Source organism: Petaurus breviceps, unplaced genomic scaffold (genome assembly GCF_028583685.1).
Source record: "Petaurus breviceps papuanus isolate PSGF00001 unplaced genomic scaffold, PetGlider_PUasm1.0 76419, whole genome shotgun sequence".
NCBI lineage: Eukaryota > Metazoa > Chordata > Mammalia > Diprotodontia > Petauridae > Petaurus > Petaurus breviceps.
The window spans coordinates 1-15,107 of record NW_027186484.1 but is presented as its reverse complement, the minus strand read 5'-3'; the positions used below and the strand labels follow the sequence as shown (position 1 = coordinate 15,107).

Genomic DNA, 15,107 nt, shown 5'->3' with positions numbered 1-15,107 from the left:
GGGGGGGAGAGACAGAGAGGGAGGGAGAGAGGGTGGGGGGGGAGAGACAGAGAGACAGAGGAATGGTGAGACAGCAATGGAGGAAGGAAGGAGGGAGGAGGAGACAGACATACAGAGAGGGAGGGGGAGAAAGGAGGGGCTTGATGACAAGAACCCCTCCTCCCCCTACCTCTTCCTTTGCTAACTTTGAAGGTTTCCCAAGTCTCCAGGTGTGCAGGGCTGTGGGCCTTCGATATTCAGCTCTACACACTTGTGCGCGGCCCCTGATGTGTGCCAAGATGGCGCGGGGCTTGGTCTTCTGAAACAGGGCAGAATCCCCAAGAGCTGTGATGGGAGCACGGGGGACTTGGTAAGAAGGGCAAAGGGCAAAGGAGACACCCAGCTGAGTATCCTTGGGCCAACGGGCTGACAGAAACCCTCCTGGAGAAGGCAGCTGAGGCTCTTGTGAAAGGGAGGGGGAAGGTGGCTGAATTTAATCTTGGAGAGCTAATAGCTTTCCCCTCCCTTAATTAAGCATTCCCACCTCTCCAGGCTAAGGATAAGGTAATGGGTCAGAAATCAAAGCTGGGAATAATGGACTCTTCCTTTGATAGACTAAAAGCCACTGGATACCCAGTGAATCCCAGCCTCTGGGTCGGACAGTCTGAGTGAGAGAAAGGAGGAGGAAGAGGGGATGGGGAGGGGGCAAGAGGGAAAGGGAGAGGAGGAAGGGGAGGAGGGGGCCCAAGAATGGCTGAGAGAACTTGTAGGAATGCTGAAACCGCCTTATGGTCAGCTCAGACACCCGGGAACATGGAAGAAGAGGAAACACATGCATTGGAGGGATTGAGAAAGCTTAGCGCTAGGCCCTGGCAGTCATCTAAGTTTGGACCGCTCAGAAAAACTCTGAGTATTTATTTCAGGTCCCCAAAGCCTCTGGGGGTTCCTGACTACTTCTTTCTTTTCTTTTTCTTCAAGAACCGAATTGTCCCCACAGATCCTTCTTCCTCAGGATGACCAGCTGCTCTGAGGGTGTTGGGGAAGGGCGGTTCTGAGCTTTCCATTAGCTGGAGATGCCTGGCTTTGTATATAGAGGAATTCTGACCTAGAGAACAAGCTTGAAAACCGAGTTCTGTGTGATTCTTCTATACAACATGACTAATGTGGAAATATGTTTAATAGGAATGTATATGTAGAGCCCATACTGGATTGTATGCTGTCTTGGGGAGGGGGAAAATGGAAAACTTATGGAAGTGAATGTTGGAAACTAAAAAGAAAAAAAAGAAAACCTACTTCTGTGTCACATCTCATACACACACACACACACACACACGATCAGGCCTGGATTGGACAGACAAGTGACAGATAAGGCTGCATGGCCCTAGATCCATCAGAGGTAGGGGGTGGGCCACCCAAGACCCATTAAAGCAGCTGGCCATGACAGACATCTTCTGGCACTGTCTCCTGGGAGGCAGCTGCCCAAGTCCCTCTTTGGTGAGAGAGCCCGGAGGCTCTTGGCCCTTGGGGAAGAAGGGCCACTGGTCACAGACCCTCCCATCAGGGATGGCAGAAGCACTTTGTTAGATTCAAACGTGAATTTCCATCCATATTTGCTCGGCTTCTTCTTCTGTCCGCCATGTTGACTGACACACTCAGGATTTCTACCCTAAACCGGTAGCTTTCGGAAAGCCTTGAGTGGGTCTTCTCATGCCCCCGTCCTGGAGACCCTGGAAGCCAGGGCAGGGAAGAGGCCTCTGGAATCTGGCCAGGCTGGGATGCAGGCAGGGGAACAGTGACCTATTTCAGAAAATAACCATCCCAATGGAGAAGCATCATCAGAGGTCATCTACATAAGAAGACAAGTTGCTCACTTGGGCAATAAGTTTGTTCAACAAGAAAGTCAGCTTAAGTTATCAAAATGTCTATCAAAATAGCTGAAGTTCTTGGCTGGCTGGCAGGCAACCTCTCCACCAGGACCTGTGAGGAATCCCTGAGTCAGAAGGGGAAGGAGCACTGCCGCCAAGCAAGCAGCTACTCTGATCATGGGCTCATTTTCTATTTCCTTTTTTTAAATTTTCAGTTCCAAAATCTCTTCTTCCCTCCACCCATGGAGAAGACATGAACTACGCTCCCTATGGTACATGGGAAGTTATGCAAAACATCTCCATATTAGACTGGCTTGTTTTCGAGAGCGGGTGTGGCTCCGTTTCTCAAAAGCCCAATATACAAAAATTAGGTAAATCAGGAGATGAATATTCAGTGCATGCAATGAGTCTTGGGTTTACAGAAGGTATAGGCATAAGTCTCTTTAAGTCACACTCACACACACACACACAAATCAACAACAAAATCTGACCTCCTCTGGTGAATTCAAAGCAGGGTGAAGTCAGCCAAATTTGATTTCCATGATTTTCCAGGAAGAAATGAATGAATAAAGCATTCATCAAATTCTCTGGGAAGTCCCGTTCTAATGGGGAGACACAGAGAAGGTTATGGCAGCCAGCCAAATGGGAAGGCCCCCTGGAGAAAAGCATCATGCCTCTTCTTTTGTGTTCTTTCCAATGACAGAACCTGTCACTGTCTGAGAGGAGGGACAGAGGCCGAAATGGTCTGGGTGAGCCAACCCCGCCCCCTACCTTGACCACCATGATGGGGCAGGCCTCCCCATACAGAGGACCAGAGAGGGAGAGCCAGCAGGGGCCCCAGATAGGGGGTCACTCAGCAGAGCTCTCCTAAGAAGGTTCTTCCTCTACTCTCAAAGATAAACCTATTACAGTTGCCCCTTCCACAGGCCGCGGGATAGGGGCACGGCACCCCACAATCCAGAAAACCCACGTACAAGTTTGGGGCCCTCCCTTCGTACCAGAGAAATCTGAATTGTTATGGTCTTAAAAGATAAAACATGTTGATGTCATGCAATCCTGTACATCTATTTGGTGCATTTCTGAGTTTCCAAACTGTTTCTGAGTCATCTGCTGGCCTTCACACGTCATCTGCTTCCACAAACCTCCCCCTAAATTCCCAATTAATTTCTTATGCTGCCCCACGATCTATTGAAACCACGATAGGGAAAGCCGCAATGTGGAAGGGAGAACTGTCCTCTCAGGGATTGGCCTAGTAGAGAATTCCTTCATCACTCCTTTCAAACAAATCACCATAAGCAAGGGCCCCTTCAGTCTGCAGACCCTCCCCCAGACACACAAAAGAGAGCCACAGAGAATGACATTTTCTGAAGACAAGATTGTCTGAATACTGACCCTCTCCTCTAATCTGTCCTTCTCTGTTCACTCTGTATGGGAAAGGTAAAAGTATGGTTTCTCAGAGACTGTCTGCTAAAGTAAGTCCTTAGGCCTTAGGCCTAAGTTTCCATTTTTCTAGAAATTATGTGACTTTGAAACTTTAGAAATCTTTCTATATAGGTGTTCTATTCTAGTCAGCCCTTCTCACCCAGCTTACCATAAAAGAGTTAAGTTTCTATAGGACTGCAAGAATTGCTGAACAAGACGACTGATAAGGAGGACCAGGCTTGGGAAGACACTCAGTCCCTGGTTCTCAGAAAGACCCCTAGAAATACTAAAAATAATGAAGAATGGAAGGAGCGGCAGCAGCAGGTGGATTTGACCAATCAAGGGACAGACAGTACCTTGGGGCACTCAAGTCCCAATAAGAATGTATCTAGGGTAGACTGAAGGGGGTTCAGTGTTCTGAGGCAATGGACCTAATGTATTATGTATGTTATCTAACAAGATTAGAGCCTTGTTAGTAATAATTATGTTAATGTTTGGGAGGGGCGTGTAACCCAGCTTCAGCCTCTGTGTGGCAGCCTCCTTTCTCGGTGCTGTTCCAGAAACTGGACTGCCGGCTTCTCGTGAGATTCTAATAAATCTTTCTACCTTCACTTTGAGAGGTCTCCGAGAAGTCAATTTGGGTTAGGGTCTCCGTACTCCACATGACTCCAGCCCCCTCTGATGTCCTTTTCTTGGGGCAAACGTCTGGATGGCCTCGGCTTGACTGCCTGCCTGCACGCTTCACCTGATATGCACAGGAGCATAGGCCCTGATCAGGCCCAACATCCCAGATGCCTGTGGGGCAGCCGTTCCCAATCCCCCTTTCACTGATGGTTCTCTCCCTCCAGGCCCAACAGGCACTTGGCCACCTCTTGGTCCTGGCCCATTTTGTAAATGCAATTTGTCTCAGGAGTCTGGTTATCTGGCCACCAATGAACTATTTGTTCTTTATACACCCAGGGGAACAAAAACATAATCTATAAGAAAATGAAGAAACTCACGTAGGTTGAGTTTCAACACATCCAGCCTACTTCAGGCTTTAGTCTAGTATTAAAAGCTCATGAATAATACATGGTATTGTAGAAGGGTACAGGATCTGGGTTCAAATCTTACCTTTGATGCTTCCTATCTGGATGATTTTGAGCCAATCAACTAAGCTCCCTGGGCCTCAGTTTCCTCATCTGAAAACTGAGGGGTTGAACTAAATGTCGTCTGAGGCCCCTTCCAGCTCTCTACCTGAGATTCTAGGTACTTTCAATGACCCCAAGAAGGTGCCCTGCCTTCAACCCTTCATAAATGCAGACCCCAACCCTCCCTGCGATGGGGTACCTGGGGTCTAGATCAATTTGTGAAACCAACTTGTAAAACCAGTCTGTGAAGTTGTAATTTGTCCTTTCCCACCCTTGAGCTCTGCCCCTTCTCCCTATCCCACACTCCACCTAGGCAACACCCTGTGACCCCTTTGTTCTTACTTAATGTCTTCATTTCTTCTGGGCCTGGCCCACACCCTACTTTATCCTTGCCTTTTGTCTCCTTTGGCCTGGCCCAAATCTTATCTAAACTGTCTATTCACAAGCTCCTCTTGGTCAGCTCTGACCTTTGTCTATGCACTGAGGCCCCTCCCGTCTGGTCAGCCCTGACAATGGCAGCCTTACCCTTTAAAGGTAAAAGCATGTACCCCTCTCACTCGCAGGTCCCCTAAAGGACTCTTGCCAGCTTCTCATGGAAGCAATAACAGTAAACTTCTACAACTCTCACTCCAATTAAGCCTGAGACCTTGAATTCTTTCCAGACGATATTGCAGGTTTTCTGGTCTTGGATGAGATCAGGGTTCCTGCTGAACCTATTGGGATCCCATCCCCCACCCATCACCTGTGCTTTAGAAGTAGGATGGTTGAATAGTTAAAATGGAAATGTTTTGCCAGACTGCACATGTACAATCTATTAAATTGCTTGCCTTTTCAAGGAGGGAGAGGGGAGGGAGAGAATGTGCAATTCAACATTAAAAAAAATATTTTTCCCCAATTACATGTAAAAGTGCCCTTAACATTCTTTTTTAAAGAAGCGAGTTCCAAATTCTCTCCCTCTCTCCTTCCCCTTTCCCCTCCTTGAAAAGGCCAAGCAATCTGAGATAGATTCGACACATGACATGGATTAATCATGCAAAACACATTTCCTTATTAGCCACATTGCAAAAGAAAACACAGACCAAAAAAACAACCTGAGGAAACAAAGAGAAAGTCTGCCCTGCTCTGCCTCCAGACTCGGCCAGTCTCTCTCGGGGTGGGCAGCACTTTCCATCATGAGCCCTTTGGGACTGGTTTGGATTTGTGGATCCTGACAAAGCCAAGTCATTGCACTTGACCTTCATACAATTCTGATGTTACCACGTACAATGTTCTGCTTTGGAACGCAACACTAAAAAAAAAGAACTTCAAAAACTTCTCAAAATGTAATTGAGAAAAAAATAAAAATTAAATTAAAAAAATTAAATGAAAGAAAAAAGTCCCACGGTTGACAGGAAGGGGTAGCGAGGGGAAGGCGTGTCTTTATCATATGAAGGAATCTACTCATGTCTGGGCTACACACTTCAATGACTCCCAAGCAGGCTGGTGCTGGGCCTCGAAGCTTTGATTTTTAAGGAGGAGGGTTCAAAATGGCCTCGGCCAGATGACCGTGGCCTGGTGGCCAGACTTCTGCTGATGGACCTCTGGGTGGTAGGCAGATGCCCCCTGGCTCAGGCTTCAGGAAATCAGGAGAGGCACCTTGGGAAGCCTCTTTATAAATGCTCCTCGACCTTTTAACTGGCCTTTCCTCTTTTGTTTACACAAGATAAGGCCTTTGGTAGAAGGTGGTAATAATGAGGGATACATGAGAATGACCCAAGTGCATACCTTCAGGTGTGGTCCAAAAGATCCCGCACCACAGTCTAGTGGGGGAAACAAAGCACACGGACAAGAAGAGAAGAATCTGACTTGCCCCTGACTCTGCCCCCGGGTCCCCACCCACTGAAGGCCTACTACTCCCCATGCCCAAATTAACCCCAAGTTCTCCCAGGAAGCTGGCAAGGCCTGCAGGGCTCACTGGACCTGCTCTTCCAAGGCAGCACCTGGAGCCCCATTGGAGGAAGGGCAGCACACCTGGGGACCTCTGCCGCAGGGCACCAACCTTGTCTCTGGGGCTTGCTTGCCCATGGCCACCCTGTCCATTCTTCCTGACTCATCTACATCCCCTCACTAAGGCCACTCTGGTCTCCTATGGAGCCACAGGAGAAAGCTGGCTGGCTCTGGGAGAAGCCAGGCTCCAAGCCAGCTGGGATGCTCCCTCCCAGGACCACTTCCTGGGCCTCTGTTTCCTCAAGAAAGGCTCTGAGGTCCCCTCCAGCTCCAGAGCTCTGGTCCCTTGGGCCTTTTTAAGGCAGCTGTCAGGGCGGGATGGATTCTGCGCCCTGGATCTCAGCAGCTGTCTGGGGTCTGCTGAGCTTGGCATCGGGAGAGACCCAGACTCCAATCCTGGGTCTCACAGTGGGGGTGGGGGGATGGTACAAGCTGGTTTTCCCAATAGAAGGTGAGTTCCTTGAATTGTCTTCGTATCTACAGTGCCCAGCATGGAGCCTGGGACACACAAAGTTTGATGTATTTATTCTGAATTTCACATCTTTCCTTCCTTCTGCTCCCCCACCCACCATCATGTATAATACAGTCATACAGAACATACTTCCACACTACCAATTATAAATGCTTATTGGACAATTAGAACAATTTTCTGGTATTGGCAGGTGACTTCTCATTTCCAAGCCTCAGTTTCCCTCTTTTGCTACCCACCTCCCAGGGCTATTGGGAGGAAAGTACTTGTGATCCCTTATAGCACAATTAAGTGTGAACTATCATTAATTCCATACAAGAGACATGTCTTTTTAAAAATAAGTTTTAACTGATATCTTCAATTATTACATTGCCTGTTTCCCCCCTGTAACTCTCCCCCCTCTCCCAGCAAGCCATCCCCTGACAATGACGTTTTTAAAAGAAAAAAAGAGAAAGGAGGGGAAACAGACTCAAAACATCAACACCCATGAACATGCAGACAAATCTGCAAACAGAGGCCCCGCTGCATACACACCACCTTCCACTTCTCCAAAGGGCAGGGGTCTTCACCCTTTCTTTTTCAGGCAATGCCTGTTCTCTGGAATTTCATGACCTTCATTCTTTATTGTTTTAGGCTTGTTCCATGTCTGCCGTCTCGAGGGTAACCCAGGAGGGCTGGTGTTAAAGCACAGCAGAGGCCACAGCTTTACTGACACAAGAAGGCTGAGGATTGTTGGAGGGACCGGAATAACTGGAGCCTGTTGGAATCAGTCTGGGAAGATTGGCTGGAGAGACAAGCCTTGGGTTGGGAGGAGACGAGGAATGCGTCCTTTGAGTGTGCGGAGGGCGGTGAGCATGGCAGTAAGAATTCAGGGCAAGGAGGTTCACTCTGCCTGGGGCTCCTAGCCTGGCCCCTTCATTTTTCAGATGAGGAAACTGAGGCCTGAGGTCACACAGAAGCTAAGTGAGTCCAGTTATGAAGCATGCAAGGAAACCAACTGGGACTCCACTTTCCTCGCCCTTGTCTGGATGCCAAATAGAGATCTCAGTGGGAAGATGCAACCCCGGCTCAGGGAGAGAGTGTGGAACCAGTCTGGCTCTATGCTTCCCCAAGGAGGCATCAGCTAACTGGCACGGCCATGACCTTGGCCACTGCCACAAAGACTGATGGAGCCAGCGCTTCTGTGGCTCGAGGAAGTCTGCAGAGCGCCTCACTAATAGAATGCCGCTTAATCCTCACAACAGGTTTTATGGGGGTGCGTGCTATGATTATTCCCACTTTACAGATGAGGAAACCGAGGCAAAGATTTGCCAGGGGTCACACAGCCAGGTTTGGCCTCGGGCCTATCCTGCCTCCGGGTCCAGGGTTCTATCTGCTTCCCCATTCCTCTGCGCCCTGTGAGATGAATGTCTCCATCTAGACCTGAATATGGAGCCAGTTGGAGGGGGTTCCCAGTGAGATTGCTGGATTCTGGCCCGAGGGACACCCTCCTGGGCCAGTGGACCTGGCTGGGCAAGGCCTGGGAGGAGCTCCAGGGGCTTGTCGGCACTGTCAGGAGGCTCCCTGTCCTGCAGGAGGAAGCCCCTGGCCCTCGGGTTCAGAGACGTCAGCATGGGCTGGGCTGTGAAGGAAGGATGCTCAGCCCTGGCCCCCAGGCCCCCCGCAGAGCCCTGTGTATGTGTGGGAGGCACTCTCTTGTTGCACACTGTCTTTCTACTTCAATGGGACACTTTGCTGTGTGATTCATGGTTCCTGCTGCCCTTCCCAAGCTGATCTGGGCCACGAATTAGGTATGGGGGCTTGAGCCTTCTTTGTGTAATAGTGGACTCAAGTGACCCTGCCGTGCACTTGGAGGAGGGAAAGGGAACCTGGATGGGCCCCATTTAAGGAGACTGCCTTCTTTCCACAGAGCCCAAAGGATTCTCAGGGGGCTGCTGCTGTGGAAAATGAGGCCAAAGGCTGACGAGGGGAGGAGAACCTCTGAGAATGGTCAGAGGGATACAAGGCAGTGAGTCCAGGCTTGGGGAGAGAGGTCAGCGAGCTCCGGCCCTTGGAGTCAAGTCATGTCTCCACTGGTAGACCATGGAGGGATCCAAAGGAGGCCTGCAGAGGCAGCGGGTTCCCTCTCACAAAAGGGCTGCTGTTTGGAGGGGTGTCCCCAGGATGTGCCCCTTCAGCTGGGCGGCACCCTGTGTTTTTGTGGTATGGATGACCCCGCGGGCCTGTTCATGTCCCTGGAGTTTTTGTGTTAAGGGAGGCAGCTCCAGGAAGCCCAGCAGGATTCCAGTGGGTGATCTGGACAAGGGAGGCTTTGGGAGCAGCCTGCAGAGGAAGATGAAGATGGGGCAGGGGTGATGAGTGCCCCGAGAGCAGGAAAGGGAAAGCATGGGGAGGGGCGGCTTCCCCAGCTCCCCGAGGCCCATGGTCGGGGGTATCACTCCCTGGTTTGGTAGACAGAGATGCCCAAAGGTTACTGACTGACCGCCCAGAGGAAGTGAGCCGGCTGCTGACTGACTCGTGACTCCCGTCCCGTGGTTCACTGAGATAATCTGTTTACCACCAGCCAGTGGAAAGCTTGGCTCACCAAAGCCCTTTCCTCCTCTTCAGACCAAGGCCCCCGGTTACAAGCCCAGGCAACCGTGAGATGAAAGGATGGCGGTTGCGCCACAGGGTCTTGTGAAATCATCTCAGAGTGTTTGCCAAACCCAGAGAAGCACGAGGACCTCTGACTGGAGGGCCCTACAAGAGGCTTCCTGTTCTCCACAGGGGAGAAGGGCATGGGGGAGGGGACAGACGCCAGGCCCCCTCCCTTCTGGAGGTGACTCACCCCTGCAGGCTGGGGGTGCCCACGGGGGCGATGACCCCTGGAGTGCAGAGGCCCAGCCTGCCAGGAAGTCTGCCTGGGGGGAATGCACTCATGGGGGCCCGAAAATCCCAGGAAGAATGCCCAAAGCCAGCACCACTGGGGGTTTTCGCCATTGTGGGGGGGGGGTTCTTTAGAGCTGGCAGGAACCTTAGCAATCCTTTTGGCCAGTGCTGGGAAAACAGACTTGGAGGGGGAAGGGACTGGCCCATGGATGCCCTGAGGCCAGAGCTGAACTTCCCACCTGTTTCCCCAATCCAGGGCTTGTGTTTTGGTAACAGAAATGGGCATGGTTTTATCCGAACGAGAGATGGCTGTTGCTGGGCTCACCCTTCACCAGCAGCTGAAGGTCCTGGGGCAGCTTAGTGCTGCTGGGGGCACTGAGACACGGTGGCAGGGCTTGTTAGGACGTCAAAGGGGGCGCCTGGCAGTGATGTCGGACCCAGGAAGCAAGGGCTGAAGGGCTCAGAGGGGTTTCTCTGATCCTCTCAGTCCTGGGATGTCCCTAAATTCCTGACCTACAACTGGTGGTCTGTCCTGCCAAAACTTGATCTCAGCTCTATTCTTGGAAGACCTGAGACACCTACTAGCAGCACGGCCCTGGGAAGGTGGCTTACCCTGCCTCAGTCTCCCCACTTGTAGAAATGTGGGTGACAGACAGTAGTACCCCCTCCCAGTCCAAACGTGCCACATGATAAAAGGAAGCTGGTGCGCTTTGACCAGGGGTCATTCCCACTGCATGGCAATACCTGGCTGGCTGTTTTCCTGCTTTGCCTGGAAACAGCTGCCCTGTCTTCCTGGTCCAGTGGATAGAGCCCCGGGCTTGGTCTTCCTGAATTCAAATCTAGCCTGGGACACTGCCTAGCCACGTGACCCTGGGCAAGTCACTTAACCTCTCTGCCTCAGTTTCCTCACCTGTCAAATGAGCTGGAGGGGGAAAGAGCAAAACGCTCCTCTTTGCCCAGAAAACCCCAAATTGGGTCATGATGTCCTGCAATGACTGGACAAGTCGTTCTTTGTGTCTGAATATCCATGTCCAGTTTCTCAGGACACAGGAACATTGTGTGACTGTCTCTGGCCCGAGATCAAGAGCCCTGAGGCAATTCCACAGAGGACAGGCATCCCCTTCACCCTGGTTCTTCATGACCATAGAAAGCAGAGTATTTGCATCATCCCAAAGCTGAGTGGACAGAGGATGGACAAATTCCCACGACCCCACCTGCCCCTAGACACACCAGCGACACCACAGTCAATCCAGGTGAGATATTTATTGGGGGTGGGAGTGGGCGCACATGCCAGGTCTCACCGGCCCATCTTCTCTTTAACACGGGTGGGTGAGATGTTCTGAGGGCACCACCCCCTCTTTCCTAGGAGCCGGAGGACACCTGCAGGGGTGAGCATGGCGGCCACTACCCTGAAGGAGGAAAGCGTGGTGAACTCTGGGATGTGCAGTGAGGAACCTGCCAACGGGAGGGGGAGTCCCATTCACTGGAGACACTGCAGGCATGGGGAGGGGTCTTCATGCCTTCGCCCTATGGCCCATGCTTCCCTGGGCCTGCATTCAGTCACAGTAAATCAAGTTCTGCTGACAGTTTTCAGGCCACACCTCAGATGCGGTCCCTACAGAGGGCACGCTAATTTAGGCCTGGGAAGGCGCCAGGAGGTGCCCATCCCTCCCAAAGAGGACAAGCCAGCAGGGTGAGTCCTTCTCCAGGTGACATCGCAGGCACCTGTGGGTCTGAGGCGCTTCCTCCTCCAGACCCCCGGCGGCATCGGGCCCCAAGGAGGGTCACCTCCCTCAGCACCATCAAGGAAGCAGCTTTTCTTTACAAAGAATCACACCTGCGGGCGCTTTTTTCAGGTAATGCTGGGAAGGGGAGCAGGCCCTCCTCACTTGCAGTACCTGTCAGCTTTCAGCTTGACTCTCCTGTTCAAACAAACAAGAACAGAACCAAGCCAAGGTGAGTGCCACCTGCTGGTGGCAGACAGCACGGGCTCCAGAGGCTGCTGCCTCAGTTTCTCCAGCTGTCACACGAGGTGGCTGCAGTGCAGGGCTTTGCGGAAGGCCTCCTACAGCCCCTGGAGGCCCCCGTGTCTGGGGGGCTCTGCGTGTGCCCTCCTGGGGGGGTGACTTCTCGGTGCAGTACCAAGTGGGGTTCCTGCTCTGTGGCCCTGCCGCCCCCCAGCTGGGGCTCACTTCAGCACTGCCCCCAGCCAACACTGAGATGAGCCTAGAGATGGTGCAGGCCCTAGAGGGACCTCAGAAGTCCTCGGGGCCACCGCACTCTAGGGAAGCACTTTGTATTCTGGGAGCCTGGGCCCACAGCTGGAAGGGCCTTCAAGGCCTTCACTTTACAGAGGAGGAAATGGAGGCCCAGGGAAGGGGAGCTGAGTGGGACTGGAAGCCAGAGGCTCTGAAGCCAAGCCCGCTCATCAGGCCGCTCCTCACTGCTTGGACGGTATCAACAAACAGCAAGAAATGAGGATGGGGACGTTCTCTCTGAGACTCCCTCAGGCTCATTCAGCCACCTGTGGACGCTCAGGCTGGGGCCAGGCAGAGGGACCACGGGGGAATTCACCCACTGCCATGTGGGGCCTCTCAGGCTCTCGGTCAGGACATGGTGCCTGCACACGGGGTGGGGTGTGTATGTGCGCGCACCTGTGAGGGGGCGTCTTTTCTGACCTCTCTAGGTTTGAGAACAGTTTTGCTCTTGGTGCGTGAGCACGATGAGGGTGGAAACATGAAAACCGGACATAAACGCCCCCTGTGGGGCCGCTCCCCCCACGGGCTCCTGAGCGCAGGCTGAGGACCCACCTGTCCAGGAGTGTCTCGTGGAAGAGCCCGTCCTTCCGGGCCTTCTTCAGCGCCCAGCTGTCTTCTTTGCTTATCTTGAGTTTGTGGTCTTGGAAACTCTGGAACTTCTTTCTGTGAGGAAAAACCACGCATTAAACCACACTGCGTGGTAATAGTAATGCCGCTGCTGCCGACCCAGCGCATGTCTGTAGAGCACTGTGACGCCTGCCAAACATTCCACTTGCGCTACGGCCACCCCTGCAGGAAGTTCTCATCACACAGAGAAAAGAACTGAGGTCGACAGGGGCTGGGGCCTTGCTCCGTCACACCGCTGAGGGAGGAATGACAGGCTGGATGTGAACTCAGGCCCCATGCACCACCCTGGGGCCTTAATAGGCTACTGAGCTCCACAACCCCAGGGCAGAGGCCCCTGGAGTCCAAGGGCACACACAGCATGCAGGGTGGGCTTCAGCACAGCATGCCAGCAACAGCCACCTGTGGCCAGATACGCGCACACCGGCACCTGCTTTTGGCCACAGTGCCTTCCTGGGCTACAGAGGGTGTGCAATCTGTGCCATGGGGTGCTGAAGCATCTGTCCTGATTCAGTGCTCACTCTATCAGAGGCTGGTGGCCTTGCAAAGCCCTGCTTCACTCACATACAGGTCATGTCATTGCCCTGATGCCACGGGCCTCTCCAAGACAAAGGACAAGCACAAGACGTCTGCAGGGAATGGGTCAGGGGAGATCAGAACTTGGCCATCCTTTCATCCATGTGTCATGCATCCATCCATCTGTCTGTCTGTCCACTCACCCACCCACCCACCTATCCATCCATCTACCCACTAACTACTCATCCACCCACCCATCCATCTGTCCATCCCCCTACCCAGCCACCCGTCTGTCCATCTACCCACTAACTACTCATGCACCCACCCATCCGTCCATCCATCCCCCCCTACCCACCTACCCATTTGTTCGTCCATCTACCCATCCGTCCATCTGTCCACTCACCCAGCCACCCGTCTGTCTGTCCATGTGTCCACCCCCCCCCACCAGGCACATACACGTAGTTGATTTCGCACTGCTTCACGTTTCCTTTGTCTTCCTCGGGAATGTCGTCTTTCTTCTTGGTTTCTCGTTCCGCACAAGAGCGAATCTAGAGGTCAGGGTTTGGGGGAGAACAAGGCTGGGCACACGTTACTGCAAATAGCTTCATGAAGAATCCTTTAACAACAAGCAATGGAAGGGGCCAGACCTACAAGGGCGCACTCTTTCTGTAGAAAGGGTGGTCACATACTGATAACGCAAAAGTCAAGAGAGAAGGTGCGTGGAGGCGGGCAGAGGAGGGCCACTCTGCAGCCACCCTGGTGGAGGGGTCGAGGGCCAGGCCCCGGAGCCTGCTGGGCCCTAACTGTGGAAGCAGCCCAGCGCTGGCACCCAGGGCCCGGGGCTGGGCCTGCTCGAGGAAGGACGACCTGAGTCCGACTCTAGCCTCAGATACTTCCTAGCTGGGTGACCCTGGGCAAGTCACTTCACCCTGCTTGCCCCAGTTCCCTCATCTGTAAAAGGAGCTGGAGAAGAAAATGGCAAAGCGCTGCAGGGTCCTTGTCAAGAAGACCCTAAAGGGGGCAGCGAAGAGCTGGCCGAGAGCAAACAAGCAAGCAGGCTTTCTGAAGGTGCTGCCGGCGGTGAGTGGGATGTGCAGCCCCGGCAGGGCGGGGGATGGGGCACACGGAGGAGAGACGGCGGCCGCGGGATGCCCTTCGCCCTGCCCCTGCCCGGCGGTGAGCCCTGAACACGTGAGTGGGATGCGCCGCGCCCTGCCCTGCCCCGCTACCTTGATCATCTCCGCTTCTCCCGCTGTCCGGCTCTTGGCTTCTAGGTCCCCCCCGTCACTGCACCTGACGAAGCAGCTGTTGGAGGCCAGCAGGGCCATCTTCCCCTGTTGGAGAAGAAAAGGAGCCGGCTGACGCAGACTTACAGCAGGACCGCGGTCCGGGGCGGGGTGTGCGGGACCGCCGGGGAGGGGAGGCGCTGCCGGAGCCCCACTCACGTCCTGAAAGACCGGCTCCCACTGCTCGCGGGGCCCGATGGCGTCGGAGCGCCCCACGACCAGGCCGTCGGAATTGATCCCCAGATACTTTCCGTAGCCGGACTTGAGCGCGATTCTAGGAGACGGGAGAGGGGAGGCCGGTGAGTGAGGCCGGTGAGGCCCGGGGCCCGCCCCCCCCCCCCAGCGCGGGGCCTGTGCGTGACCGGGCAGGGGGCTGCGGCCGCCTCACCTGGACTCGGACAGCTTGACCGCCGTGAGCTGCTCGGGGGGGCTGGGGCCCTCGTCATCTGCAAGACACAGAGCGGGGCGGTGGGCGCGGGCCGGCTGCGGCTCAGACCCAGCCGGCCCACGCTCCGCTGCCGGGGCTCCCCGGACCTGGGCCGTGCGGCGCGCCCAGCGTGAAGAGCCCGTTGTCCAGCGCGTGCACGTAGGTCCCCGCGTCCATCTCTATGGCGATGGTGCCCGAGATCTCGCCGAAGCTCCGGACGGCCCACCAGCTTCCTGCGGGGGGGGACAGGCGCTGGCGTTGTCCTTCCCCGGGGCCC

At 53.8% G+C, this 15,107-nt stretch overlaps 1 protein-coding gene and 2 long non-coding RNA genes across 4 annotated transcripts; 1 reads left to right on the top strand and 2 right to left on the bottom strand.

Annotated features, from left to right (window-relative positions):
- The first annotated feature begins 66 nt into the window (after positions 1–66).
- On the top strand, positions 67–1,129 carry LOC138175243 (uncharacterized). Its single transcript, XR_011171956.1, has 2 exons — positions 67–349; positions 958–1,129. It is a non-coding gene; the product is annotated as an uncharacterized lncRNA (long non-coding RNA).
- Positions 1,130–1,138: 9 nt separating this feature from the next.
- Positions 1,139–4,226, bottom strand: LOC138175244 (uncharacterized). 2 transcript variants are annotated; one of them, XR_011171958.1, is made up of 3 exons: positions 3,873–4,226; positions 2,336–2,446; positions 1,139–1,776 (listed from the first exon to the last, which is right to left on the bottom strand). It is a non-coding gene; the product is annotated as an uncharacterized lncRNA (long non-coding RNA). The 2 variants fall into 2 exon arrangements; XR_011171957.1 differs by lacking the exon at positions 3,873–4,226 and having other exon boundaries at positions 2,336–2,854.
- Positions 4,227–10,962: 6,736 nt separating this feature from the next.
- On the bottom strand, positions 10,963–15,101 carry FRG1 (FSHD region gene 1). The gene is made up of 7 exons (XM_069105663.1): positions 14,938–15,101; positions 14,792–14,849; positions 14,563–14,677; positions 14,347–14,451; positions 13,574–13,665; positions 12,530–12,640; positions 10,963–11,641 (listed from the first exon to the last, which is right to left on the bottom strand). The coding sequence occupies exons 1-7, from the start codon at positions 15,005–15,007 to the stop codon at positions 11,605–11,607; spliced, it is 588 nt and encodes a 195-aa protein (XP_068961764.1). The 5' UTR covers positions 15,008–15,101; the 3' UTR covers positions 10,963–11,604.
- Between the last annotated feature and the right edge of the window lie 6 nt (positions 15,102–15,107).